Source organism: Camelus bactrianus, chromosome 6, assembly GCF_048773025.1.
Source record: "Camelus bactrianus isolate YW-2024 breed Bactrian camel chromosome 6, ASM4877302v1, whole genome shotgun sequence".
Classification (NCBI taxonomy): Eukaryota; Metazoa; Chordata; class Mammalia; order Artiodactyla; family Camelidae; genus Camelus; species Camelus bactrianus.
The window spans coordinates 446,224-473,732 of NC_133544.1; the positions used below are offsets into that span (position 1 = coordinate 446,224).

The following is a 27,509-nucleotide window of genomic DNA, read 5'->3' on the forward strand; positions in this document are numbered from 1 at the left end:
CACCTCTCCTCTTCTCCCCAAACGGCCTCCTCCGTGGGCTCTTCTGGGCACTCAGTCCACAGTGCAGCCCTCATAGCTCAACGCTGGGGTCTCCTCTCACCACCCCGAACCCAGACGTGTCCACCCATTGCCCGTGGTCCTGGTGTATCTGGGGGCCTCCCAGCACGCCCGCCGGCCTGCCTGAGGCTGCTGCGTCTGGCATCTCCCCACCTCTCCTAGACCCAGGCCGGAGCCGTCCCAAATCCTGAGGCAGCAGCCTCACAGTCGCCACCGTTCTCCCAGCCCTCTGTCCCCCACCCCCTCCTGCCCACTCCCCTGTGGGAGCCTCCCTGTACCTGCAGGCTCACAACCCTCTCCCAGCACCCAGGCTTCCGCCTCTGATGCCCCAGGCCAGCCTGAATCTGTCCTCCAGCCTGCCCCAGACAGAAGCCGCCCTTCCTCAGCCTCTTTGCTGGGCACACAGCCCCCTTTACATCCAGTCACATCAGACCACCTACCATTCTCCTCCGGGCCTAGGACCCAGCCTCTAGATCTCAGCCTCAGCTGGAATCACACACACACACACACACACACACACACACACACACACACACTTCCCCTCCCCCGGGACCCCCAAGGTCTGGGCGGGTCTGGGCAGGGCTCCCTTAGACCACCATGCTCCCCCCTCGTAACCGCCCCCCTGCCCAGGGCATCAAAAGCTGAGATCCTTCCCAAAGGACCTTCAGCCCGGGGACAGGGCAGGGACCTGGGCCTGTGGGCACACAGTGGCCCGACACTTGGTGCACCCTCAGCCCCTGGGAGCCCAACTTCCCTGGAGGACTGTGAACACGGAGAAGTAACAAGGGGGCTGCTGCCGGCCCCACAGCTGCGACCAAAGAGAGTCCCGGACAGACCCCACGGGGGCCAGGCCAGGGCAGAGCCCGCCCCCCCTGGGGTCAGCACTGGCCTGGGCCCCTGCCCGCTGCCTTGCGGGGGGCCCAGCGCCAGGGCAGGTGGCCTCCAGACAGCCGGGGGGCACAATCTGGAATTTGCTCTTATTTCTGAAAGAAAAAGTCAGCTGTGCAGGCAGCCTTCGACGCTTTGAGGATTGTTAGCAGATGACTTGTAGCTGGCCCAGGAATGCCTGTGAGGGCGGGCAGGGAGAGGTCTCCCCTGGGCTCTGTGGCCCACCTGCCAGCCCTTGGGGTTTTGGCTGAGCTGGGAACCGCAGTGCTAACTGGAGCCACAATGACTGACAACTCTACAAAAACCTCTGGCCAGAGCCGCCCCAGGGCAGCCAGGTCCCCGCCCCAAGGGCTCACGGCCAGGTGCACAAGGGGGTCAGGTTTCCGGTGGACAAGAGATGGGTCACATCCCAGGCAAGGGACTAGGTCCCCGGGGCTGGGGGAAGGGGCCAGTGCAGCAGCCTGGGCCCCAGGTCGTGGGGAGCCCAGCTGGGATCAGGGCTGTGGGGTGAGTGGCGCCAAGCCTTGGAGCAGCAGGGCGCGTGGAAGGTCGGGCAGGGAAAGCGTGGTCTCGGGGGACCAAAGCAAGTCAGGTGTCAGGACGTCCGAATCCTCGACCAGGAATGATGTAGGAGGGAGCCAGCGGGGCCTCTCCTCAAGCAGAGAGCAGGCTTCTGGTTCCGGGCTCCCGGGCCCCAGCTCCCTGCACCTGTTCTTCCCCCATTGCTGGGGCTCCTGGGCACCTGGGCACCGTGTCCTCAGGTGAGCCCAGCGTCCAGTCTCCAGCCTGGGGGACTGTGGGGCTGGGGTGGGCTGAGCCAAGCAGTCTGTTGTCCCAGGCTTGGGACAGGAGGTCAGGGGCTGGCAGGAGGCAGGGGGACAGGAGAAGCAGCGGGGCAGAGGCCATGTTGCTGGAACCTCGATCACTGGGGCCAGGGCACCTGGCCACTGTGTCCTCAGGTGAGCCTTCCCTGCGGCTGCTCTGCGTGGGCGTCCGGCCAGGTCCCTGGGCAGCTCCCCGAGCCTGCCTGCCCGAGGCCTGGATGAGGCTGCGGCTCCAGGGGACAGGCAGTCTTCTGGCCCCGTTAGGGGCAGTCCCTCGGGGTTCACAGAGCTCCTGGTGGTGCGCGAGCTCGTGAGAGCTGGGCTGAGGGAAGCCTGGGGGATAGGTGCCGGCTGGGAAGGAGAAGTTGTGGGCAGAGCCCAGCCAGGGCCCGGCTGGGGGTTTGTGCACTGGGGGCCAGGCAGGCAGACCAGTGTGGCTACAGGTATCTCGAAGTTTGGGGCCAGGGCACCCTGGTCACTGTCTCCTCAGGTAAGTACATCCTTTCCTTCCTCCCTCATCGCCCTGGGGTCTGTGTGGCCGTGGACAGTGAGGTCTGGCCCATCCAAGGGGCCCACACAGGTTTATGTCTGGGGGAGAGCCGGGACTATGTCCCTGTGCAATGCTTTGGATGCATGGGGCCAGGGGACACTGGTCACTGTCTCCTCAGGTAAGACAGCTCTCTGCCCTTGGTCCTGGGCTGGGAAGGACATTTCCAGAGATTCCTGGGTCTTTGCGGGGGCCCCAGGGGCTGCTTCTGAGGCCCTATGGCTGTTGGTCCTGGGAGATGGCGTCTCTCCAGTGGAGCGCGGGCTGGGCAGAGTGGGCCCGTGTCTGAGCCACAGAGACCGGGGGTCAGGGCTTTGTGCCGCCAGGTCGGTGGGCAGGCGGCTCGGGTTTTTGCACACCGCCTAACGGGGCCCGTGGCATTGTGATGAGTATAACTACTGGGGCCAGGGGACCCAGGTCACCGTCTCCTCAGGTGAGTCTTCTCAAGCCTCTCTCCTCAGTCTCTCCGAGGGTTTTTGCTGCATTTTAGGGGGGAAATTAGGGCGTCTGAGTCTTGGCTCTAGAGGGCCTGGGGTCTTAGGAAGAGGGCCTGGGGGCCCCAGGCTCACACCAGCAAGGAGGGTCAGGCGCCCTCCCCTCCTGGGCTCTGCAGCCAGGGCCTTCTCTGCTGGTCTCAGCCACACTTGGCCTCTGGGGGCCCGAGGTCCCCAGCCCTGTGGGCCTCACTAGGTGTCATATGAGGTGGTCCCAAGAGCTCAGCCGGCCGCCAGCATTTGCCTGGGGTCTTGACACAGTTGTCACAATGTGACAACCAGTTTGAATACTGGGGCCAGGGCATCCTGGTCACTGTCTCCTCAGGTAAGATAGCTCTCTGCTCTCAGTCCTGGGCTGAGAAAGAAACTTCCAGAGATTCCTGGGTTATGTGGGAGCCGCGGGGAGGCTGTTTCTGAGGCCGCTTATCTGTCGGTCCTGAGGAGATGAGTCTCTGCCGGTGGAGCGCGGGCTGGGCAGAGTGGGCTCCGTGTCTGAGCCACAGAGACCGGGGGTCAGGGCTTTGTGTGGCCAGCTCGCTGGGAGGGGGGCTCGGGTTTTTGCACACCGCCTAATGGGGCCCGTGGCGTTGTGCTGACTTTGGTTACTGGGGCCAGGGGACCCAGGTCACCGTCTCCTCAGGTGAGTCCTCATCCCCTCCCCACTTCCACTGCAGCTGAGGAGAGCTGGGGTGTGGGGGTCTCGGTGTTAGAGGCACAGGGGCATTTTGGGGCTCAGGAAAGGGAGTCGGGGAGAGGCTCCTCGTGAACAGGGGCTGGAGGTGGGCCTCTCTGCCCCAGGGACGCCCTAGTGTGGGGGCCGGGCGGAGCCCTTGGCTGGTCTGGCCATTTAATTCGAGCGTTGCCAGGGGCTCCCGTCAGCTTTCGGCGGGGTGGCCGCTTGAGCTTGGCTGGATTTCCGAGGTGGAGTTAGGAGTCTGTGTTTCGTGGTCAGACGGCCCAGGCAGGCAGTGGCCGGGCTTCTGGGGGGCCAGACTGCAATGTGGGGTCTCCAGGGCGGCCGGGAGAGAGCGGCGCCGACAGAGGGTTCTGGGGCCCTCTGGGTTTGTGACTCAGAGGGTCACTTGCATGTGGTTCCGGGAGACAGTGCGGGTCCCCAGGCAGCCGCGGGGCCGTGCCAGGCCTCCGAGGTTTTTGTGGGGTGAGGCTGGAGCTTCCGCCATTGTGATTACTACGGCATGGACTACTGGGGCAAAGGAACCCTGGTCACCATCTCCTCAGGTAAGAGTGGCCCCTCCAGGGCCTTTGTGTTCTTCTCCTGTCTGTGGGGTTTTCTGAGCATTGATATCTGGTCCTTAGGAGGGTCCATGTCCCCCAGGTGGCCTGGGCAGGGCTGGCCAGGAGGGGATGGGGACCAGGTGCCCTGGGGATTTCAGAGCCTCTGGATTTTCTGACGCCTTTCAAAAATCGGAATAGTGCCAGCATTCAGGAGGGGTCTCAGGCAGGAAGGGCCACTGAGAGTGAGCCCCAGAACCCCCTTGGTGGCCAGGCGGTTTGGTCTGTGGCGGGAGAGCTTCTGCTGTTGCGGTCACAGAGTCGGCTGAGAGGTGTGCCCGACACCAGTGTTTGCACGCACGGGGCAGAGTGGAATACTCTCTGGGCTAGGAGCTGCGCTCTGGGCTAGACTGTACTGAAAATTCCTCGTTGCTTGGGAAGAGAACAGCCTGGTGAGGAAGGACAGGCAGAGTCTTGATCTTGGTGACAGCAGGGTGCCTCAGCCCCTGAAGCAGAGAACTTGGGAGGCTACAGCTGCTGGGCTCTGTGAGAAAAGTTTCTAAGAGAAAGGGAGGTGTTCATCAACAGGAGTACTTCGAAAATATTAAAAGGCAGGATAGCTTTGAAGTGGCTCCTGAGACAGATGACTAAGAAAATTGTGACTTTAAAATGTGAGAAATTTTCGAGCAATGACTTTTTTTAATGTTTAAGTATTTTAAATTCTTATCATTCAATTAACAACCATGAACCATGTCTCTCGGGAGCCATTAGTTCTGAGTTAGGCCCAGAGCAGTTGTGCAGAGCTGTTGGCCCCTGATCCGGGGCTGAGCTTTGAGGTTAATAAATTCAGAGTATTATTCTTTAATTAACTGATGGTGTTGAGTTAGCCAAGATGGCCGCAGGCAGCGCTGGCCACCTGCAGCAGGTGGCAGGAAGCGGCTTCGGCCGAGTCTATTTTAGGAAGTGAGAAAGCCCGAGTGGTAAATTTACAGCTTGTGGTTGCGAGGGTGGTTTGCCCAGCCTCGCGGCACTGAAGGTGCTCCACAGAGAAAAACAACACCTGGATAATTTGCATTTCTAAAAGAGGGCAAACTTGCTGACAGAAACTAGAACGTTCCGGTTTTAACTACTTGAGCTTAACTTTCAGACTTAGCTTATCAACTGCTCATTTATACTCATTTTCCAAGTAAGACCTTTAAGAAACTGCATAGCGAGGTGCAGTTTAGCAATGCATTCGTATAATTTTTAAAGCGTTAATCCTTCAAGGTAGTTCATCGCAAACCGTCCTCCAGGGTCCCCAAAGCGCTGTTTTCACAAGGACTGTGTTCAGAGATTTTAGTTGGTCGATTTTCTCTTCGTGATGAAGAAACACTCTGCTGTTCAGCTACAGTTGCCTTCGTCTCAGTGTTTGTCAAGACCGCTTTTCAGGTGCCCACCTGAGGACGGGTTTTAGGGGAAATGTGTGTGTCCGTCATGAGCTGTTTCGGTCAGACGTGTGAGCTGGTGCATTGAGAGGATGCCCAGTGAGGTTCTGAATCAGAAGGGCAGGACACCTTAGAAGGACGGTCTGTTCTGGAAGGTCGACCCAGCGTCTGAGTTGAAGGTGCTCCGGTGGAGGGCCCCGGAGCGGGGGCCCCGGCCTCGCCACAGCCGGGGTCTCCTGGGACCACCCGGAGCTGGGAGCGGCAGGTGCGGTGTGTGCCGCCGGGCCCCTCGGCTGTCCGTGAATCAGTCTTCTTAATGGATCTGGAGGAACCCTTCCATGCCAGGGACCCCACGGAGCTCCCCAGGGGCCAGGCACCGAGACGGTAAGAGAGGCAGCCCCACTGCCAGATTTCCTGCTCGGGACAGCGCGTAGGCAGCGTTTCTGCTCCACTCGGGGGAGGGCGGTCTTCAACGCCCGCTCGGTGAGACAGAGACTTGTTGTGTGAATCCCTCGAGGGGCCGCTGTCCGGCTGGGCCACGTCTGACTTTCCCTAAAGAACAGGCCAAGGACAGCGTGGCGGGGGCTGCTCCACAGCCCCCTAACTACTGCCGGCGTGGCTCCCGCTGCTTCCACAGACCCAAGGCACCCCTTACCACGTCCTCGCTTAAATGCACGCAGTTTAAACGCAGCTTTGGGTTTAAGGTCTTTGCTGTGTGTGTGAAGGTGGCCTCTGCTTTCTGCAGAGTTTATGATAAAGAGCAGAATTGTGAGTGGCAACCTCAGGTACAATGCGTTTCCTGGTCATTTCTAGTGAGGGATTTTCCTAGAGGGAACTTAGTCAAGTCGGGACTCACTTTAGACTCAGGAGGGAGGAATTCGCGCCAAGGGTAAGCGCACAGGAAGGCGAAGGCACCCGGGAGACGATCCCCAGGGCTCTCCTCTCCGCGAAGAAGCAATGCTGCCAGTTCCAGGGAGGGACCTTTCCTTCTGACAGTGGCCAGTGCAGCTCCTGAACAAGACGTGCTAAGGAGCTGAAAGCCTCCGGGCAGCATTTCATTCAGACAGCTGAAGGGGGGTAGCGACTGGTGCCGCTCAGGAGCCGTGGCCGCTGGGCCTGGGCAGGGACGGAGGAGCTGGGGTACCCGGAGTGAGGGGGACTCCGAGGAGGAGAAGGAGGAAGGGCCACCAGGAAGGAACTGACCCTGCACCGAGCCCAGCTGTGCAGGACTCCTGGATGAGATGGCCTTAGCTGAGCCAGGCGGGTCTGGAGGTCCCACCCTTTCTGGCCGGTACCATGGGCTTTCAGGAAAGAACCGGGCCGAGCCAGAGCTGAGATGAACTAAACTGGATTGAACTGGGCTTCCTGAGCCGGGCTGGGTTAAGCCAGGCTGAGCCAACCTGAGCCGTGCTGAGTAGGGCTGATCCAGGCTGAGCTGGGCTGAGCTGGGCTGGGCTGGGCTGAGCTGGGCTAAGCTGGGCTGGGCTGAGCTGAGCTGAGCCAACCTGAGCCGAGCTGAGTAGGGCTGATCCAGGCTGAGCTGAGCTGAGCTGAGCTGGGCTGAGCTGAGCTGGGCTGAGCTGGGCTGAGCCAGGCTGGGCTGAACTGGTCTGAGCAGGGCTGAGCTGAGCTGGGTTGAGCTGGGCTGAACTGAGTTGAGCTGAGCTGGGCTGCAATGAGCTGAGTTGGGCTGAGCCCAGCTGGGCTAAACTGGGCTAAGCCAGGCTGAGCCGGGCTGAGCCAGGCTGAATGGACTGAGCTGGGCTGGGCTGGGCTGGGCTGAGCTGAGCTGGGCTGAGGTGGGTTGAGCTGAGCTGGGCTGAGCTGGGCTGAACTGGGTTGAGCTGAGCTGAGCTGAGCTGAGCTGGGCTGAGCTGAGCTGGGCTGGGTTGAGCTGGGCTGAACTGGGTTGAGCTGAACTGAGCTGAGCTGGGCTGAGCTGAGCTGGGCTGAGCTGAGCTGGGCTGAGCCGGGCTTAGCCAGGCTGAGCAGGGCTCAGCTGGGCTCAGCTGAGCTGAGCTGAGCTGGGCTGAGCTGGGCTGGGCTGAGCTGGGTTGAGCTGAGCTGGGCTGAGCTGAGCTGGGCTAAGGTGGGCTGAGCTGGGTTGAGCTGAGCTGAGCTGAGCTGAGCTGGGCTGAGCTGAGCTGGGCTGAGCTGGGTTGAGCAGAGCTGGGCTGAACTGGGCTGAGCTGAGCTGAGCTGAGCTGGGCTGAGCTGGGCTGAACTGGGCTGGGCTGAACTGGGCTGAGCTGAGCTGAGCTGGGCTGGGCTGGGCTGGGCTGGGCTGGGCTGAGCTGGGCTGGGTTGAGCTGAGCTGGGCTGAGCTGAGCTGAGCTGGGCTGAGCTGAGCTGGGCTGAGCTGGGTTGAGCTGAGCTGGGCTGAGCTGGGCTGAACTGGGTTGAGCTGAGCTGAGCTGAGCTGGGCTGAGCTGAGCTGGGCTGGGTTGAGCTGGGCTGAACTGGGTTGAGCTGAACTGAGCTGAGCTGGGCTGAGCTGAGCTGAGCTGGGCTGAGCTGGGCTGAGCTGAGTTGGGCTGAGCCAGGCTGAATGGACTGAGCTGGGCTGAGCTGAGCTGAGCTGGGCTGGGCTGGACTGAGCTGAGTTGGGCTGAGCCCGGCTGGGCTAAACTGGGCTAAGCCAGGCTGAGCCGGGCTGAGCCAGGCTGAGCTGAGTTGGGCTGAGCCAGGCTGAATGGACTGAGCTGGGCTGAGCTGAGCTGGGCTGAGCTGAGCTGAGCAGGGCTGAGCTGGGCTGGGCTGGGCTGGGCTGGGCTGGGCTGAGCTGGGATAAGCTGGGCTGAGCTGAGCTGGGCTGAGCTGGGCTGAACTGGGTTGAGCTGAGCTGAGCTGAGCTGAGCCGGGCTTAGCCAGGCTGAGCAGTGCTCAGCTGGGCTCAGCTGAGCTGAGTTGAGCTGGGCTGAGCTGGGCTGGGCTGAACTAGGCTCAGCTGAGCTGAGCTGGGCTGAGCTGGGCTGAGCTGAGCTGGGCTGGGTTGAGCTGGGCTGAACTGGGTTGAGCTGAACTGAGCTGAGCTGGGCTGAGCTGGGCTGAGCTGAGCTGGGCTGGGTTGAGCTGGGCTGAACTGGGTTGAGCTGAACTGAGCTGAGCTGGGCTGAGCTGAGCTTGGCTGGGTTGAGCTGGGCTGAGCTGGGCTGAGCTGGGCTGGGCTGAACTGGGCTGAGCTGAGCTGAGCTGGGCTGAGCTGGGCTGGGTTGAGCTGGGCTGAGCTGAGCTGGGCTGAGCTGGGTTGAGCTGAGCTGAGCTGAGCTGAGCTGGGCTGAGCTGAGCTGGGCTGAGCTGGGTTGAGCTGAGCTGAGCTGAGCTGGGCTGAGCTGAGCTGAGCTGAGCCGGGCTTAGCCAGGCTTAGCAGGGCTCAGCTGGGCTCAGCTGAGCTGAGCTGAGCTGGGCTGAGCTGGCCTGGGCTGAGCTGGGCTGAACTGGGCTGGGCTGAGCAGGGCTGAGCCAGGCTGAGCCGGGCTGAGCCAGGCTGATCCAGGCTGAGCTGGGCTGGGCTGAACTGGGCTGAGCCGGGCTGAGCTGGGCTGAGCTGAGCTGGGCTGAACTGGGTTGAGCTGAGCTGGGCTGAGCTGGGCTGAGCTGAGCTGAGCTGGGCTGAGCTGAGCTGAGATGAACTGGGCTGGGCTGAGCAGGGCTGAGCCGTGCTGGTCTCAGCTGGGTTGAGCTGAGCTGAGCTGAGCCGAGCTGAGCTGGGCTGAGCTGGGCTGAACTGTGTTGAGCTGAGCTGGGCTGAGCTGGGCTAAGCCATGCTGGGTTGAGCTGAGCTGAGCTGGGCTGAGCTGAGCTGAGCTGAACTGGGCTGGGCTGAGCAGGGCTGAGCCGTGCTGGTCTGAGCTGGGTTGAGCTGAGCTGGGCTGAGCCGGGCTGAGCCAGGCTAAGCTGGGCTGAGCTGAGCTGAGCTGAGCTGGGCTGAGCTGGGCTGAACTGTGTTGAGCTGAGCTGGGCTGAGCTGGGCTAAGCCATGCTGGGTTGAGCTGAGCTGAGCTGAGCTGGGCTGAGTTGGGCTGAACTGGGTTGAGCTGGGCTGAACTGGCTTGAGCTAAGCTGAGTTGAGCTGGGTTGAACTGAGCTTGACTGAGCTGGGCTGAGCTGGGCTGAGCTGGGCTGAGCAGAGCTGAGCAGGACTTAGCTGAGCTGGCTAAGTTGGGCTGAGCTGAGCTGAACTGTGTTGAGCTGAGCTGGGCTGAGCTGAGCTGAACTGGGTTGAGCTGAGCTGGGCTGAGCTGAGCTGGGCTGGGCTGACGGAGCTGGGCTGAGCTGGGCTGAGCTGGGCTGGGCTGGACTGAGGCTGAGCAAGGCTGAGCTGAGCTGGGTTGAACTTGATTGAGCTGAACTGAGCTGAGCTGGGCTGGGCTGCAATGAGCCGAGCTGGGCTGGGCTGGACTGAGCTGAGTTGGGATGAGCCCGGCTGGGCTAAACTGGGCTAAGCCAGGCTGAGCCGGGCTGAGCCAGGCTGAGCTGAGTTGGGCTGAGCCGGGCTGAACTGAACTGGAGTGAGCTGGGGTGAACTGAGCCAGGTTGAGCTGAGCTGGGCTGAGCTGGGATGAGCTGGGCCGAGCTGGGCTGAGCTGGGCCGAGCTGGGTTGAGCTGAGCTGGGCTGAGCCAGGCTGAGCTGGGCTGAACTGAACTGGAATGAGCCAGGTTGAGCTGAGCTGGGCTGAGCTGGGCTGAGCTGGGCCGAGCTGGGTTGAGCTGAGCTGGGCTGAGCCAGGCTGAGCTGGGCTGAACTGAACTGGAATGAGCCAGGTTGAGCTGAGCTAGGCTGAGCTGGGCTGAGCTGGGCTGGGTTGAGCTGGGTTGAGCTGGGTTGAACTGGGCTAAGCTGAGCTGAGCTGGCCTGACCTGGTTAAGCTGGTCTGAGCTGAGCTGGTTGAACTGGGTTGAGCTGAGCTGAGCTGAGCTGTTCTGAGCTGGGCTGAGTTAACCATGGTGAATGAGATGGATCAGTAGAAATGGGCTGGCTGAGTCAGCCTGACTTAAACAATATGATGAGCTGCTTCGGGATGGTTAACCGTGGCTGAACCAGGTGGGTCTAGCTGGGCTGAGCTGGCCAGGCTACACCGTCCTGGCTGACACTGGGCTGACCTCAGTGACCTGGTCATGCTGAGGACAGGCCGAGCTGAGTCCGCATCAGTCTCGCTGATGGACCTCACACGGACCTTTCCTCCAAGCCCAGACGCCCAGGGCCCGACTCCAGTGTGGCTGAGCCAGGGGCGGGAGGGCTGGGCTGGCGGGGCTGAGAGTGCCGGCATCCGCTGCATGGCCTCGGAGGGAAGGCGGGGCGTGCAAAGACATCTCTCACTCCCTCTTCCTCTTCTGTTCCCTCTCGGGTCCTCAGAGAGCTCATCTGCCCCAACACTCTTCCCCCTCGCCTCCTGTGAGAGCCCCGTGTCCGACGAGAGCCCAGTGGCCTTGGGCTGCCTGGCCCGGGACTTCCTGCCTGACTCCATCACCTTCTCCTGGAGCTACCCAGACGGCATCGCGGTCAGCAGCCAGAGCATCAAGACCTTCCCGTCCGTCCTGCGGGAGGGCAAGTATGTGGCCACCTCCCAGGTGCTCCTGCCCTCCCAGAGCGTCCTCCAGGGGTCAGAGCTGATTTGCAAAGTCCAGCACTCCAAGGGGAACTCGGACGTGCGTGTGACCCCCCCAGGTGAGCCGGGCTCCTCCCGGGCTGGGTGGCAGGGTTGGGAGTAAGCCAGGCCCAGCTGACGCTCTGTCTTTCCCTGCAGTGGTGTTAGATCTGCCCCCCAACGTGACACTCTTCATGCCCCCCCGAGACGGCTTCTCTGGCACTTCCAAACGCACGTCCAGGCTCATCTGTCAGGCCACAGACTTCAGCCCCAGGGAGATCTCCGTGTCCTGGTTTCGTGAGGGCAAGCGGCTGGTGTCTGGCTTCATTACGGAAGATGTGGAAGCCTCAATGTCCAATCCAGGGACCTTCAGTGTCAACAGCATGCTGACCATCACCGAGAGCGACTGGTTCAGCCAGACTGTGTACACCTGCCAGGTGGAGCACAGAGGGATGGTCATCGAGAAGAACGTGTCTTCCCAGTGCAACCCCAGTGAGTGGTCTGGCCCGAGCACAGCCCCGGGGCAGGGGGGGCCCACACACGCAGTCTGCAGACATCACCCCAGACCTGACCAGCAGCTCCCTGAGCCTTGGCTTCCCAGAGCGGCCAAGGGCAGGGAGGGGGCTGTGGAGGGCAGCTCGGGGAGTGTTTTCAGACATGCCCAGTGTCCTCCCGCAGCAGGGCCCGGAGGTCATGAGGGACTCGGCAAAGTCAGCCCCTGCTCTTTGGGCCGCACTGTACCTTGGCCTGATTTCATGCTAACCGACTGTCTCCTATCTCCAGGTCCGTCCCCCGGCATCGAGGCCTTCGCCATTCCCCCCTCCTTCTCCGACATCTTCCTCAACAAGTCAGCCAAGCTCACCTGCCTGGTCACAGGCCTGGTCACCTACGACAGCCTGAGCATTTCCTGGACCCGCCAGGGTGAAAAGGCTGTGGATTCCCAGATCACTGACTCCAGGATCCTCCCCAACGGCACCTTCAGCGCCACGTGTGTGGCGTCAGTCTGCGTGGAGGACTGGGAGTCAGGAGACAGGTTCACGTGCACGGTGACCCACCTGGATCTGCCCTCACCCCTGAAGCGGAGCATCTTCAAGCCCACAGGTAGGCCCTGCACTGCCCCTCCCCCCGCCCCGGGACTCTCCCCAGGCTGCCTGGGCCTGCAGGCCGCTGTGCCCCGTGTCGTCCGGGACGGCCCGCGGCCCGCCCCAGCTCACCGCCGTCTGTCCTCCCGCAGAAGTGCACAAGCACATGCCTTCCGTCTACGTGCTGCCGCCGGCCCGGGAGCAGCTGAGCCTGCGGGAGTCAGCCTCCATCACCTGCCTGGTGAAGGGCTTCTCCCCTCCGGACGTGTTTGTGCAGTGGCTGAAGAAGGGGGAGCAGGAGCCCCTGTCCCCCGACAACTACGTGACCAGTGCCCCAGTGCCCGAGCCCAACAGCCCGGGCTACTACTTTGTCCACAGCGTCCTGACGGTGAGCGAGAAGGACTGGAGTGCCGGGGCGACCTACACCTGCGTCGTGGGCCATGAGGCCCTGCCCCACTTGGTGACCGAGAGGACCGTGGACAAGTCCACCGGTAAACCCACCCTGTACAACGTGTCCCTGGTCATGTCCGACACAGCCAGCACCTGCTACTGACCGCCTGGCCGCCCACTCGGGCCCGGGCCAGAGGCCCTGGGTGGCCATCACTGTGTGTGTGCACGCGGGCAGACTAACCGTGTCAATGATTGGGATGTTGCATTTTATAAAAATTAGAAATAAAAAAAGACCATTCAAAAGATGCTGGTTGTGAGTGAGCGATGCTCTCCCTGCTGGGGCCATGGCTGTGCTGCCCCCACCCCGCAGACCGCCCTCCACCACCTTCCCCCCTCTGCCTCTCACCCGCAACTCCGACCCACCTCTGGGAGCCCCTGCACCTCTTGCCAGATGCCCACAGCAGGCCAAGCCCACACTCGCTGCTCCTCTGGCGGCTTCCATGGCAACACAGGCACACCAGTGTGCCACACACACACACACACACACCTGCACACGTGCAGGGACACGCACACACCCAGAGACACACGGACATGCGCACTCACACGGGTACACACAGTCCCAGGCACTCACGCAGACACACACGCACGTACATGCACACACGTGCACGTGCCCGGACAAGACGTGGGCACACCGACACAGTGACGCGTGCACACGCAGCCGTACGTGTGCTCATCCACACACGTGAGCACACGGGCACATGCACAGGGACACACAGGGACGCTGATGCCAGCGCTTGCTCTCCCACAGTCACCTAGTGCCTTCTGGCGGGTGCTCCCGCCCGCTGGCGGTGTCCCTCTGCACCACGCTGGCTGTGGGGCTTCACGCCCAAGCTCTGCCTGGCCTGTCTCCGCTTGGAGCTGTGTCCGTGAGCCGGCCCAGCTGGGACCCCTGCCGTAGCCACCATCCCCAGGCCCAGGGCGAAGAACTCAGAGGGTCACCCTGGGCCTGGCCAGCTGCAGCTGCTCAGGAACGCCGCAGCCCGTGTCCAGGAGGGGTGCCCCTCCCAGCCCAGGCTCTACTTGAAGGTGGCAGCTCCCCCCACCCCTAGCCCCACCTGTGAACAGACGCAGTCAGGGCATGTTCTGACAGAGCAGGCAGAACCCGGCATCCGCCTGGGAGGCAGGGAGGCTGTCTCTGGAGGCACCTCCTTGGAGCAGGACACTCCCGTGTGAACGAGGTCTGCCCCTGGAAATGTCGGGCCCTGAGGTCCCCGGAGCAGGGAGTGAGGGGCACAGAGCCCGGTGGGCAGGAGGGGAGCAGGGGCCAGCGGGGTCTCCTCTTCCGACAAGGGCACCACCCCCCCCCCCACCGGCTGCCTCCTAGGCCCTCCAGGAGCCAGAGCTCCAGATGTCCCCAAGGACCCATCAGTGTGTGGTCTGCAGACCCTACTGGACATCCTCAGCCTGTTCATCCCAACATCACTCTCTCTGGGACATTAGGTGTCTGTCTGATTCCTTGGTCCCAGAGCCATGGGTCCTGGTGGGGCCAACAGGCCAGCCAGGGCCCCTCCCGGCCTCTCACACGTGCTGTGGCTCCAAGATGGAGAGAGAGAAAGCGAGGGCCCTCGCGCACAGGTGTCCGCCTGCCCCAGGGCTGGTCCTCAGAGGCCAGAGGCCCCACCAAGCTGTAGGGGACAAGAGGACCCACTCCCTGCCTCTCAGCCCCCAGTGGCCCTGGTTGTGCCCCTACATCCTCCAGGAGAGTCTGGGGTGCGGGGGGCCATTCCGCTGGGGCTCTCGCCTCCGTGGCTGGCAGAGACCCTTCCTGACCAAGCCCGGGAGCTCCTGGCCCCACCGCACACACACCTTCCTCCTGCTTGTTTCTGCTGCCGCCACCCCCAGCCCTGCCGGGGGGGGCAGCACAGCCAAGGGCCCGAGGGCAGGCTCGGGTGACGGGCAGCTAGGGTGGGCTTTGCTGGGGTGCGGCCACACTGACCACTCCGCGCCATGTCTCCCGCAGAGGGGGAGGTGAGCGCGGATGAGGAAGGCTTCGAGAACCTGAACACCATGGCCTCCACCTTCATCGTCCTCTTCCTCCTGAGCCTCTTCTACAGCACCACCGTCACCCTGTTCAAGGTAGGCCAGCCTGGCCGGCGGGCGGGGGCCCCATGACCCCTGGCACCCCCCACCACTCACGCCATCCCTGTCACCTGCAGGTGAAGTGACCCCCCAAGCAAGGATGTGGGAGACCAGAGACGGACAAGACGGGTGCCGCCCGGGGGCCTGGGGTCCCCTGCCTGCGTGGCCCATCCGCATGTACTCAGACCTTCCCTGTGTCCCTCTCCAGCTTCAAGCGCTAAGAAACTGGCTTCTCCCAACATGGCCAAACGCCGCAGCCAAGCCGGGTGCCCGCAGCCGTAGGCCCAGCCCGGCCCTGCTTTGTGATGTCGCTCTTGTGGCCTTGAAATAAAGACGTCTATTTTATCTTGTGAAACTGCTTCCTCCTGAAGGCTTTTCTTCCCCACACCTCACTTCGGTGTGTCACACATCCTGAGAGTTGGCCCTAATTCCAAAGGGCTCGTGGGCAAGGGCAAGAGCCTGCGAGGGCTGTGCTGGGCCGGGCACAGCCCTGCTGGAGAGGATCCCCTGCCTGGGCTCCCAGCACGCCTGAGCTGGGAGCCGGGCTCAGGCCTCTGGGCTCCTGCGTGCCATCGGCGGGGCCCTCCCACAAGCACCGCGCAATGCGTTGTCACTCGGTCACCATCTGCAGCAAGCCCAGCCACAGGGAGTTCTGTCCAACCTTTGGGGCGTGCACTGTGTGTGCCAGTGGGACTCAGGAGGTGCACTGGGCATGGGTGCAGCCGCAGTGCACCCTGCAGAATCCCGGGGGGGCGGATAGTGACTAAGGTATAGAAGCAGGTTCAGAAGATTCTAGTGAAACAGCCTGGAGAATGCATGGTGGGGAGGCTGGGGAAAGGGGAGGCAGTGCCAGGCCCAGGATGGTGGCAGGAGGTGGGGGAGCCGGGCCACCCTCTGGCGATCAGTGCTCCCTCTGAGAACAGATCTGCGCCAGGTGAAGCAAGGACACCTGGGGGGCCTCGCTCGGGCTGTGGAGAAGTCCGGCTGTGGCAGCAAGGGTCAGGGTGGACACAGGTGGGAGGAGAGGAGAGAAGGCAGAGCCTGGGGCCCAGAGGAGGGGCCCCGGTGAGGGCTGCTCTTGTGAGCCGGGCTCCTGGGGGTGGCAATTTCAGGGGGCTGGAGAGTGGCTGGGAGACCCCAGGACTGACTCTCCTGGGGTGTCTGGGGCCTGAGCACCAGCCTGGCCCTGAAGAGGTGCCTGCCCAAGAGAGATTTGTAACTGGACGTGGGTCCCAAATGGAACCCATTCCCTGGCTTTGGGCTCCCAGGGGGTGTCCAGACCCTGGCTTTGTTCCCATTAAACGGACCCCCTTGCAGGCCCAACCTGGCAGGCTGGGGACATTCGACAAGGGGTCCCACAAAGTGCAAGACACCTCGGGCAGGGATGGGGGCTCCCACACAGGCTATGGGGTTGACTGTTCGGGGCCACACCTATACGAGTGTCCCAGAATGGCTGGCAGTCATGACAGAACCACAGACCAGACTTAAACGTCATGAATTTATTGTCTCCCGGTCTGGAGGCTGGAAGGAAAGTCAAGACGTCAGCTACGCTGCTGTCTTCTGGGGCCGTGATGGAGGGTCTGGTCAATGCTGCCTTCCTAGCTTCTGGGGGCTGCCAGCATCTCGTTCCTGTTTAACTACTTGAGCTTAACTTTCAGACTTAGCTTATCAACTGCTCATTTATACTCATTTTCCAAGTAAGACCTTTAAGAAACTGCATAGCGAGGTGCAGTTTAGCAATGCATTCGTATAATTTTTAAAGCGTTAATCCTTCAAGGTAGTTCATCGCAAACCGTCCTCCAGGGTCCCCAAAGCGCTGTTTTCACAAGGACTGTGTTCAGAGATTTTAGTTGGTCGATTTTCTCTTCGTGATGAAGAAACACTCTGCTGTTCAGCTACAGTTGCCTTCGTCTCAGTGTTTGTCAAGACCGCTTTTCAGGTGCCCACCTGAGGACGGGTTTTAGGGGAAATGTGTGTGTCCGTCATGAGCTGTTTCGGTCAGACGTGTGAGCTGGTGCATTGAGAGGATGCCCAGTGAGGTTCTGAATCAGAAGGGCAGGACACCTTAGAAGGACGGTCTGTTCTGGAAGGTCGACCCAGCGTCTGAGTTGAAGGTGCTCCGGTGGAGGGCCCCGGAGCGGGGGCCCCGGCCTCGCCACAGCCGGGGTCTCCTGGGACCACCCGGAGCTGGGAGCGGCAGGTGCGGTGTGTGCCGCCGGGCCCCTCGGCTGTCCGTGAATCAGTCTTCTTAATGGATCTGGAGGAACCCTTCCATGCCAGGGACCCCACGGAGCTCCCCAGGGGCCAGGCACCGAGACGGTAAGAGAGGCAGCCCCACTGCCAGATTTCCTGCTCGGGACAGCGCGTAGGCAGCGTTTCTGCTCCACTCGGGGGAGGGCGGTCTTCAACGCCCGCTCGGTGAGACAGAGACTTGTTGTGTGAATCCCTCGAGGGGCCGCTGTCCGGCTGGGCCACGTCTGACTTTCCCTAAAGAACAGGCCAAGGACAGCGTGGCGGGGGCTGCTCCACAGCCCCCTAACTACTGCCGGCGTGGCTCCCGCTGCTTCCACAGACCCAAGGCACCCCTTACCACGTCCTCGCTTAAATGCACGCAGTTTAAACGCAGCTTTGGGTTTAAGGTCTTTGCTGTGTGTGTGAAGGTGGCCTCTGCTTTCTGCAGAGTTTATGATAAAGAGCAGAATTGTGAGTGGCAACCTCAGGTACAATGCGTTTCCTGGTCATTTCTAGTGAGGGATTTTCCTAGAGGGAACTTAGTCAAGTCGGGACTCACTTTAGACTCAGGAGGGAGGAATTCGCGCCAAGGGTAAGCGCACAGGAAGGCGAAGGCACCCGGGAGACGATCCCCAGGGCTCTCCTCTCCGCGAAGAAGCAATGCTGCCAGTTCCAGGGAGGGACCTTTCCTTCTGACAGTGGCCAGTGCAGCTCCTGAACAAGACGTGCTAAGGAGCTGAAAGCCTCCGGGCAGCATTTCATTCAGACAGCTGAAGGGGGGTAGCGACTGGTGCCGCTCAGGAGCCGTGGCCGCTGGGCCTGGGCAGGGACGGAGGAGCTGGGGTACCCGGAGTGAGGGGGACTCCGAGGAGGAGAAGGAGGAAGGGCCACCAGGAAGGAACTGACCCTGCACCGAGCCCAGCTGTGCAGGACTCCTGGATGAGATGGCCTTAGCTGAGCCAGGCGGGTCTGGAGGTCCCACCCTTTCTGGCCGGTACCATGGGCTTTCAGGAAAGAACCGGGCCGAGCCAGAGCTGAGATGAACTAAACTGGATTGAACTGGGCTTCCTGAGCCGGGCTGGGTTAAGCCAGGCTGAGCCAACCTGAGCCGTGCTGAGTAGGGCTGATCCAGGCTGAGCTGGGCTGAGCTGGGCTGGGCTGGGCTGAGCTGGGCTAAGCTGGGCTGGGCTGAGCTGAGCTGAGCCAACCTGAGCCGAGCTGAGTAGGGCTGATCCAGGCTGAGCTGAGCTGAGCTGAGCTGGGCTGAGCTGAGCTGGGCTGAGCTGGGCTGAGCCAGGCTGGGCTGAACTGGTCTGAGCAGGGCTGAGCTGAGCTGGGTTGAGCTGGGCTGAACTGAGTTGAGCTGAGCTGGGCTGCAATGAGCTGAGTTGGGCTGAGCCCAGCTGGGCTAAACTGGGCTAAGCCAGGCTGAGCCGGGCTGAGCCAGGCTGAATGGACTGAGCTGGGCTGGGCTGGGCTGGGCTGAGCTGAGCTGGGCTGAGGTGGGTTGAGCTGAGCTGGGCTGAGCTGGGCTGAACTGGGTTGAGCTGAGCTGAGCTGAGCTGAGCTGGGCTGAGCTGAGCTGGGCTGGGTTGAGCTGGGCTGAACTGGGTTGAGCTGAACTGAGCTGAGCTGGGCTGAGCTGAGCTGGGCTGAGCTGAGCTGGGCTGAGCCGGGCTTAGCCAGGCTGAGCAGGGCTCAGCTGGGCTCAGCTGAGCTGAGCTGAGCTGGGCTGAGCTGGGCTGGGCTGAGCTGGGTTGAGCTGAGCTGGGCTGAGCTGAGCTGGGCTAAGGTGGGCTGAGCTGGGTTGAGCTGAGCTGAGCTGAGCTGAGCTGCGCTGAGCTGAGCTGGGCTGAGCTGGGTTGAGCAGAGCTGGGCTGAACTGGGCTGAGCTGAGCTGAGCTGAGCTGGGCTGAGCTGGGCTGAACTGGGCTGGGCTGAACTGGGCTGAGCTGAGCTGAGCTGGGCTGGGCTGGGCTGGGCTGAGCTGAGCTGGGCTGAGCTGAGCTGGGCTGAGCTGGGTTGAGCTGAGCTGGGCTGAGCTGGGCTGAACTGGGTTGAGCTGAGCTGAGCTGAGCTGGGCTGAGCTGAGCTGGGCTGGGTTGAGCTGGGCTGAACTGGGTTGAGCTGAACTGAGCTGAGCTGGGCTGAGCTGAGCTGAGCTGGGCTGAGCTGGGCTGAGCTGAGTTGGGCTGAGCCAGGCTGAATGGACTGAGCTGGGCTGAGCTGAGCTGAGCTGGGCTGGGCTGGACTGAGCTGAGTTGGGCTGAGCCCGGCTGGGCTAAACTGGGCTAAGCCAGGCTGAGCCGGGCTGAGCCAGGCTGAGCTGAGTTGGGCTGAGCCAGGCTGAATGGACTGAGCTGGGCTGAGCTGAGCTGGGCTGAGCTGAGCTGAGCAGGGCTGAGCTGGGCTGGGCTGGGCTGGGCTGGGCTGGGCTGAGCTGGGATAAGCTGGGCTGAGCTGAGCTGGGCTGAGCTGGGCTGAACTGGGTTGAGCTGAGCTGAGCTGAGCTGAGCCGGGCTTAGCCAGGCTGAGCAGTGCTCAGCTGGGCTCAGCTGAGCTGAGTTGAGCTGGGCTGAGCTGGGCTGGGCTGAACTAGGCTCAGCTGAGCTGAGCTGGGCTGAGCTGGGCTGAGCTGAGCTGGGCTGGGTTGAGCTGGGCTGAACTGGGTTGAGCTGAACTGAGCTGAGCTGGGCTGAGCTGGGCTGAGCTGAGCTGGGCTGGGTTGAGCTGGGCTGAACTGGGTTGAGCTGAACTGAGCTGAGCTGGGCTGAGCTGAGCTTGGCTGGGTTGAGCTGGGCTGAGCTGGGCTGAGCTGGGCTGGGCTGAACTGGGCTGAGCTGAGCTGAGCTGGGCTGAGCTGGGCTGGGTTGAGCTGGGCTGAGCTGAGCTGGGCTGAGCTGGGTTGAGCTGAGCTGAGCTGAGCTGAGCTGGGCTGAGCTGAGCTGGGCTGAGCTGGGTTGAGCTGAGCTGAGCTGAGCTGGGCTGAGCTGAGCTGAGCTGAGCCGGGCTTAGCCAGGCTTAGCAGGGCTCAGCTGGGCTCAGCTGAGCTGAGCTGAGCTGGGCTGAGCTGGCCTGGGCTGAGCTGGGCTGAACTGGGCTGGGCTGAGCAGGGCTGAGCCAGGCTGAGCCGGGCTGAGCCAGGCTGATCCAGGCTGAGCTGGGCTGGGCTGAACTGGGCTGAGCCGGGCTGAGCTGGGCTGAGCTGAGCTGGGCTGAACTGGGTTGAGCTGAGCTGGGCTGAGCTGGGCTGAGCTGAGCTGAGCTGGGCTGAGCTGAGCTGAGATGAACTGGGCTGGGCTGAGCAGGGCTGAGCCGTGCTGGTCTCAGCTGGGTTGAGCTGAGCTGAGCTGAGCCGAGCTGAGCTGGGCTGAGCTGGGCTGAACTGTGTTGAGCTGAGCTGGGCTGAGCTGGGCTAAGCCATGCTGGGTTGAGCTGAGCTGAGCTGGGCTGAGCTGAGCTGAGCTGAACTGGGCTGGGCTGAGCAGGGCTGAGCCGTGCTGGTCTGAGCTGGGTTGAGCTGAGCTGGGCTGAGCCGGGCTGAGCCAGGCTAAGCTGGGCTGAGCTGAGCTGAGCTGAGCTGGGCTGAGCTGGGCTGAACTGTGTTGAGCTGAGCTGGGCTGAGCTGGGCTAAGCCATGCTGGGTTGAGCTGAGCTGAGCTGAGCTGGGCTGAGTTGGGCTGAACTGGGTTGAGCTGGGCTGAACTGGCTTGAGCTAAGCTGAGTTGAGCTGGGTTGAACTGAGCTTGACTGAGCTGGGCTGAGCTGGGCTGAGCTGGGCTGAGCAGAGCTGAGCAGGACTTAGCTGAGCTGGCTAAGTTGGGCTGAGCTGAGCTGAACTGTGTTGAGCTGAGCTGGGCTGAGCTGAGCTGAACTGGGTTGAGCTGAGCTGGGCTGAGCTGAGCTGGGCTGGGCTGACGGAGCTGGGCTGAGCTGGGCTGAGCTGGGCTGGGCTGGACTGAGGCTGAGCAAGGCTGAGCTGAGCTGGGTTGAACTTGATTGAGCTGAACTGAGCTGAGCTGGGCTGGGCTGCAATGAGCCGAGCTGGGCTGGGCTGGACTGAGCTGAGTTGGGATGAGCCCGGCTGGGCTAAACTGGGCTAAGCCAGGCTGAGCCGGGCTGAGCCAGGCTGAGCTGAGTTGGGCTGAGCCGGGCTGAACTGAACTGGAGTGAGCTGGGGTGAACTGAGCCAGGTTGAGCTGAGCTGGGCTGAGCTGGGATGAGCTGGGCCGAGCTGGGCTGAGCTGGGCCGAGCTGGGTTGAGCTGAGCTGGGCTGAGCCAGGCTGAGCTGGGCTGAACTGAACTGGAATGAGCCAGGTTGAGCTGAGCTGGGCTGAGCTGGGCTGAGCTGGGCCGAGCTGGGTTGAGCTGAGCTGGGCTGAGCCAGGCTGAGCTGGGCTGAACTGAACTGGAATGAGCCAGGTTGAGCTGAGCTAGGCTGAGCTGGGCTGAGCTGGGCTGGGTTGAGCTGGGTTGAGCTGGGTTGAACTGGGCTAAGCTGAGCTGAGCTGGCCTGACCTGGTTAAGCTGGTCTGAGCTGAGCTGGTTGAACTGGGTTGAGCTGAGCTGAGCTGAGCTGTTCTGAGCTGGGCTGAGTTAACCATGGTGAATGAGATGGATCAGTAGAAATGGGCTGGCTGAGTCAGCCTGACTTAAACAATATGATGAGCTGCTTCGGGATGGTTAACCGTGGCTGAACCAGGTGGGTCTAGCTGGGCTGAGCTGGCCAGGCTACACCGTCCTGGCTGACACTGGGCTGACCTCAGTGACCTGGTCATGCTGAGGACAGGCCGAGCTGAGTCCGCATCAGTCTCGCTGATGGACCTCACACGGACCTTTCCTCCAAGCCCAGACGCCCAGGGCCCGACTCCAGTGTGGCTGAGCCAGGGGCGGGAGGGCTGGGCTGGCGGGGCTGAGAGTGCCGGCATCCGCTGCATGGCCTCGGAGGGAAGGCGGGGCGTGCAAAGACATCTCTCACTCCCTCTTCCTCTTCTGTTCCCTCTCGGGTCCTCAGAGAGCTCATCTGCCCCAACACTCTTCCCCCTCGCCTCCTGTGAGAGCCCCGTGTCCGACGAGAGCCCAGTGGCCTTGGGCTGCCTGGCCCGGGACTTCCTGCCTGACTCCATCACCTTCTCCTGGAGCTACCCAGACGGCATCGCGGTCAGCAGCCAGAGCATCAAGACCTTCCCGTCCGTCCTGCGGGAGGGCAAGTATGTGGCCACCTCCCAGGTGCTCCTGCCCTCCCAGAGCGTCCTCCAGGGGTCAGAGCTGATTTGCAAAGTCCAGCACTCCAAGGGGAACTCGGACGTGCGTGTGACCCCCCCAGGTGAGCCGGGCTCCTCCCGGGCTGGGTGGCAGGGTTGGGAGTAAGCCAGGCCCAGCTGACGCTCTGTCTTTCCCTGCAGTGGTGTTAGATCTGCCCCCCAACGTGACACTCTTCATGCCCCCCCGAGACGGCTTCTCTGGCACTTCCAAACGCACGTCCAGGCTCATCTGTCAGGCCACAGACTTCAGCCCCAGGGAGATCTCCGTGTCCTGGTTTCGTGAGGGCAAGCGGCTGGTGTCTGGCTTCATTACGGAAGATGTGGAAGCCTCAATGTCCAATCCAGGGACCTTCAGTGTCAACAGCATGCTGACCATCACCGAGAGCGACTGGTTCAGCCAGACTGTGTACACCTGCCAGGTGGAGCACAGAGGGATGGTCATCGAGAAGAACGTGTCTTCCCAGTGCAACCCCAGTGAGTGGTCTGGCCCGAGCACAGCCCCGGGGCAGGGGGGGCCCACACACGCAGTCTGCAGACATCACCCCAGACCTGACCAGCAGCTCCCTGAGCCTTGGCTTCCCAGAGCGGCCAAGGGCAGGGAGGGGGCTGTGGAGGGCAGCTCGGGGAGTGTTTTCAGACATGCCCAGTGTCCTCCCGCAGCAGGGCCCGGAGGTCATGAGGGACTCGGCAAAGTCAGCCCCTGCTCTTTGGGCCGCACTGTACCTTGGCCTGATTTCATGCTAACCGACTGTCTCCTATCTCCAGGTCCGTCCCCCGGCATCGAGGCCTTCGCCATTCCCCCCTCCTTCTCCGACATCTTCCTCAACAAGTCAGCCAAGCTCACCTGCCTGGTCACAGGCCTGGTCACCTACGACAGCCTGAGCATTTCCTGGACCCGCCAGGGTGAAAAGGCTGTGGATTCCCAGATCACTGACTCCAGGATCCTCCCCAACGGCACCTTCAGCGCCACGTGTGTGGCGTCAGTCTGCGTGGAGGACTGGGAGTCAGGAGACAGGTTCACGTGCACGGTGACCCACCTGGATCTGCCCTCACCCCTGAAGCGGAGCATCTTCAAGCCCACAGGTAGGCCCTGCACTGCCCCTCCCCCCGCCCCGGGACTCTCCCCAGGCTGCCTGGGCCTGCAGGCCGCTGTGCCCCGTGTCGTCCGGGACGGCCCGCGGCCCGCCCCAGCTCACCGCCGTCTGTCCTCCCGCAGAAGTGCACAAGCACATGCCTTCCGTCTACGTGCTGCCGCCGGCCCGGGAGCAGCTGAGCCTGCGGGAGTCAGCCTCCATCACCTGCCTGGTGAAGGGCTTCTCCCCTCCGGACGTGTTTGTGCAGTGGCTGAAGAAGGGGGAGCAGGAGCCCCTGTCCCCCGACAACTACGTGACCAGTGCCCCAGTGCCCGAGCCCAACAGCCCGGGCTACTACTTTGTCCACAGCGTCCTGACGGTGAGCGAGAAGGACTGGAGTGCCGGGGCGACCTACACCTGCGTCGTGGGCCATGAGGCCCTGCCCCACTTGGTGACCGAGAGGACCGTGGACAAGTCCACCGGTAAACCCACCCTGTACAACGTGTCCCTGGTCATGTCCGACACAGCCAGCACCTGCTACTGACCGCCTGGCCGCCCACTCGGGCCCGGGCCAGAGGCCCTGGGTGGCCATCACTGTGTGTGTGCACGCGGGCAGACTAACCGTGTCAATGATTGGGATGTTGCATTTTATAAAAATTAGAAATAAAAAAAGACCATTCAAAAGATGCTGGTTGTGAGTGAGCGATGCTCTCCCTGCTGGGGCCATGGCTGTGCTGCCCCCACCCCGCAGACCGCCCTCCACCACCTTCCCCCCTCTGCCTCTCACCCGCAACTCCGACCCACCTCTGGGAGCCCCTGCACCTCTTGCCAGATGCCCACAGCAGGCCAAGCCCACACTCGCTGCTCCTCTGGCGGCTTCCATGGCAACACAGGCACACCAGTGTGCCACACACACACACACACACACCTGCACACGTGCAGGGACACGCACACACCCAGAGACACACGGACATGCGCACTCACACGGGTACACACAGTCCCAGGCACTCACGCAGACACACACGCACGTACATGCACACACGTGCACGTGCCCGGACAAGACGTGGGCACACCGACACAGTGACGCGTGCACACGCAGCCGTACGTGTGCTCATCCACACACGTGAGCACACGGGCACATGCACAGGGACACACAGGGACGCTGATGCCAGCGCTTGCTCTCCCACAGTCACCTAGTGCCTTCTGGCGGGTGCTCCCGCCCGCTGGCGGTGTCCCTCTGCACCACGCTGGCTGTGGGGCTTCACGCCCAAGCTCTGCCTGGCCTGTCTCCGCTTGGAGCTGTGTCCGTGAGCCGGCCCAGCTGGGACCCCTGCCGTAGCCACCATCCCCAGGCCCAGGGCGAAGAACTCAGAGGGTCACCCTGGGCCTGGCCAGCTGCAGCTGCTCAGGAACGCCGCAGCCCGTGTCCAGGAGGGGTGCCCCTCCCAGCCCAGGCTCTACTTGAAGGTGGCAGCTCCCCCCACCCCTAGCCCCACCTGTGAACAGACGCAGTCAGGGCATGTTCTGACAGAGCAGGCAGAACCCGGCATCCGCCTGGGAGGCAGGGAGGCTGTCTCTGGAGGCACCTCCTTGGAGCAGGACACTCCCGTGTGAACGAGGTCTGCCCCTGGAAATGTCGGGCCCTGAGGTCCCCGGAGCAGGGAGTGAGGGGCACAGAGCCCGGTGGGCAGGAGGGGAGCAGGGGCCAGCGGGGTCTCCTCTTCCGACAAGGGCACCACCCCCCCCCCCACCGGCTGCCTCCTAGGCCCTCCAGGAGCCAGAGCTCCAGATGTCCCCAAGGACCCATCAGTGTGTGGTCTGCAGACCCTACTGGACATCCTCAGCCTGTTCATCCCAACATCACTCTCTCTGGGACATTAGGTGTCTGTCTGATTCCTTGGTCCCAGAGCCATGGGTCCTGGTGGGGCCAACAGGCCAGCCAGGGCCCCTCCCGGCCTCTCACACGTGCTGTGGCTCCAAGATGGAGAGAGAGAAAGCGAGGGCCCTCGCGCACAGGTGTCCGCCTGCCCCAGGGCTGGTCCTCAGAGGCCAGAGGCCCCACCAAGCTGTAGGGGACAAGAGGACCCACTCCCTGCCTCTCAGCCCCCAGTGGCCCTGGTTGTGCCCCTACATCCTCCAGGAGAGTCTGGGGTGCGGGGGGCCATTCCGCTGGGGCTCTCGCCTCCGTGGCTGGCAGAGACCCTTCCTGACCAAGCCCGGGAGCTCCTGGCCCCACCGCACACACACCTTCCTCCTGCTTGTTTCTGCTGCCGCCACCCCCAGCCCTGCCGGGGGGGGCAGCACAGCCAAGGGCCCGAGGGCAGGCTCGGGTGACGGGCAGCTAGGGTGGGCTTTGCTGGGGTGCAGCCACACTGACCACTCCGCGCCATGTCTCCCGCAGAGGGGGAGGTGAGCGCGGATGAGGAAGGCTTCGAGAACCTGAACACCATGGCCTCCACCTTCATCGTCCTCTTCCTCCTGAGCCTCTTCTACAGCACCACCGTCACCCTGTTCAAGGTAGGCCAGCCTGGCCGGCGGGCGGGGGCCCCATGACCCCTGGCACCCCCCACCACTCACGCCATCCCTGTCACCTGCAGGTGAAGTGACCCCCCAAGCAAGGATGTGGGAGACCAGAGACGGACAAGACGGGTGCCGCCCGGGGGCCTGGGGTCCCCTGCCTGCGTGGCCCATCCGCATGTACTCAGACCTTCCCTGTGTCCCTCTCCAGCTTCAAGCGCTAAGAAACTGGCTTCTCCCAACATGGCCAAACGCCGCAGCCAAGCCGGGTGCCCGCAGCCGTAGGCCCAGCCCGGCCCTGCTTTGTGATGTCGCTCTTGTGGCCTTGAAATAAAGACGTCTATTTTATCTTGTGAAACTGCTTCCTCCTGAAGGCTTTTCTTCCCCACACCTCACTTCGGTGTGTCACACATCCTGAGAGTTGGCCCTAATTCCAAAGGGCTCGTGGGCAAGGGCAAGAGCCTGCGAGGGCTGTGCTGGGCCGGGCACAGCCCTGCTGGAGAGGATCCCCTGCCTGGGCTCCCAGCACGCCTGAGCTGGGAGCCGGGCTCAGGCCTCTGGGCTCCTGCGTGCCATCGGCGGGGCCCTCCCACAAGCACCGCGCAATGCGTTGTCACTCGGTCACCATCTGCAGCAAGCCCAGCCACAGGGAGTTCTGTCCAACCTTTGGGGCGTGCACTGTGTGTGCCAGTGGGACTCAGGAGGTGCACTGGGCATGGGTGCAGCCGCAGTGCACCCTGCAGAATCCCGGGGGGGCGGATAGTGACTAAGGTATAGAAGCAGGTTCAGAAGATTCTAGTGAAACAGCCTGGAGAATGCATGGTGGGGAGGCTGGGGAAAGGGGAGGCAGTGCCAGGCCCAGGATGGTGGCAGGAGGTGGGGGAGCCGGGCCACCCTCTGGCGATCAGTGCTCCCTCTGAGAACAGATCTGCGCCAGGTGAAGCAAGGACACCTGGGGGGCCTCGCTCGGGCTGTGGAGAAGTCCGGCTGTGGCAGCAAGGGTCAGGGTGGACACAGGTGGGAGGAGAGGAGAGAAGGCAGAGCCTGGGGCCCAGAGGAGGGGCCCCGGTGAGGGCTGCTCTTGTGAGCCGGGCTCCTGGGGGTGGCAATTTCAGGGGGCTGGAGAGTGGCTGGGAGACCCCAGGACTGACTCTCCTGGGGTGTCTGGGGCCTGAGCACCAGCCTGGCCCTGAAGAGGTGCCTGCCCAAGAGAGATTTGTAACTGGACGTGGGTCCCAAATGGAACCCATTCCCTGGCTTTGGGCTCCCAGGGGGTGTCCAGACCCTGGCTTTGTTCCCATTAAACGGACCCCCTTGCAGGCCCAACCTGGCAGGCTGGGGACATTCGACAAGGGGTCCCACAAAGTGCAAGACACCTCGGGCAGGGATGGGGGCTCCCACACAGGCTATGGGGTTGACTGTTCGGGGCCACACCTATACGAGTGTCCCAGAATGGCTGGCAGTCATGACAGAACCACAGACCAGACTTAAACGTCATGAATTTATTGTCTCCCGGTCTGGAGGCTGGAAGGAAAGTCAAGACGTCAGCTACGCTGCTGTCTTCTGGGGCCGTGATGGAGGGTCTGGTCAATGCTGCCTTCCTAGCTTCTGGGGGCTGCCAGCATCTCGTTCCTGTTTAACTACTTGAGCTTAACTTTCAGACTTAGCTTATCAACTGCTCATTTATACTCATTTTCCAAGTAAGACCTTTAAGAAACTGCATAGCGAGGTGCAGTTTAGCAATGCATTCGTATA

The 27,509-nt window shown here is 62.5% G+C and overlaps 2 protein-coding genes across 2 annotated transcripts in view; both read left to right on the forward strand.

The window, feature by feature from the left end:
* The first annotated feature begins 2,361 nt into the window (after positions 1 to 2,361).
* The window catches only part of LOC105062021 (uncharacterized), a 113,813-nt gene continuing 88,665 nt past the window's right edge, over positions 2,362 to 27,509 (forward strand). Inside the window, exon 1 of the mRNA XM_074364830.1 lies at positions 2,362 to 2,437. Within this exon, the coding sequence (XP_074220931.1) occupies positions 2,377 to 2,437 (61 nt within the window). The 5' untranslated portion in view covers positions 2,362 to 2,376. The remainder of the gene's footprint in view (positions 2,438 to 27,509) is intronic.
* On the forward strand, positions 2,535 to 26,112 carry LOC105062013 (uncharacterized). The gene is made up of 15 exons (XM_074366597.1): positions 2,535 to 2,540; positions 3,072 to 3,135; positions 3,975 to 4,049; positions 10,825 to 11,136; positions 11,216 to 11,548; positions 11,840 to 12,157; positions 12,291 to 12,690; positions 13,337 to 13,482; positions 14,549 to 14,664; positions 21,656 to 22,226; positions 22,306 to 22,638; positions 22,930 to 23,247; positions 23,381 to 23,719; positions 25,639 to 25,754; positions 25,835 to 26,112. Exons 1-15 carry the CDS (start codon positions 2,535 to 2,537, stop codon positions 25,841 to 25,843), a joined length of 3,456 nt encoding a protein of 1,151 aa, XP_074222698.1. The 3' UTR covers positions 25,844 to 26,112.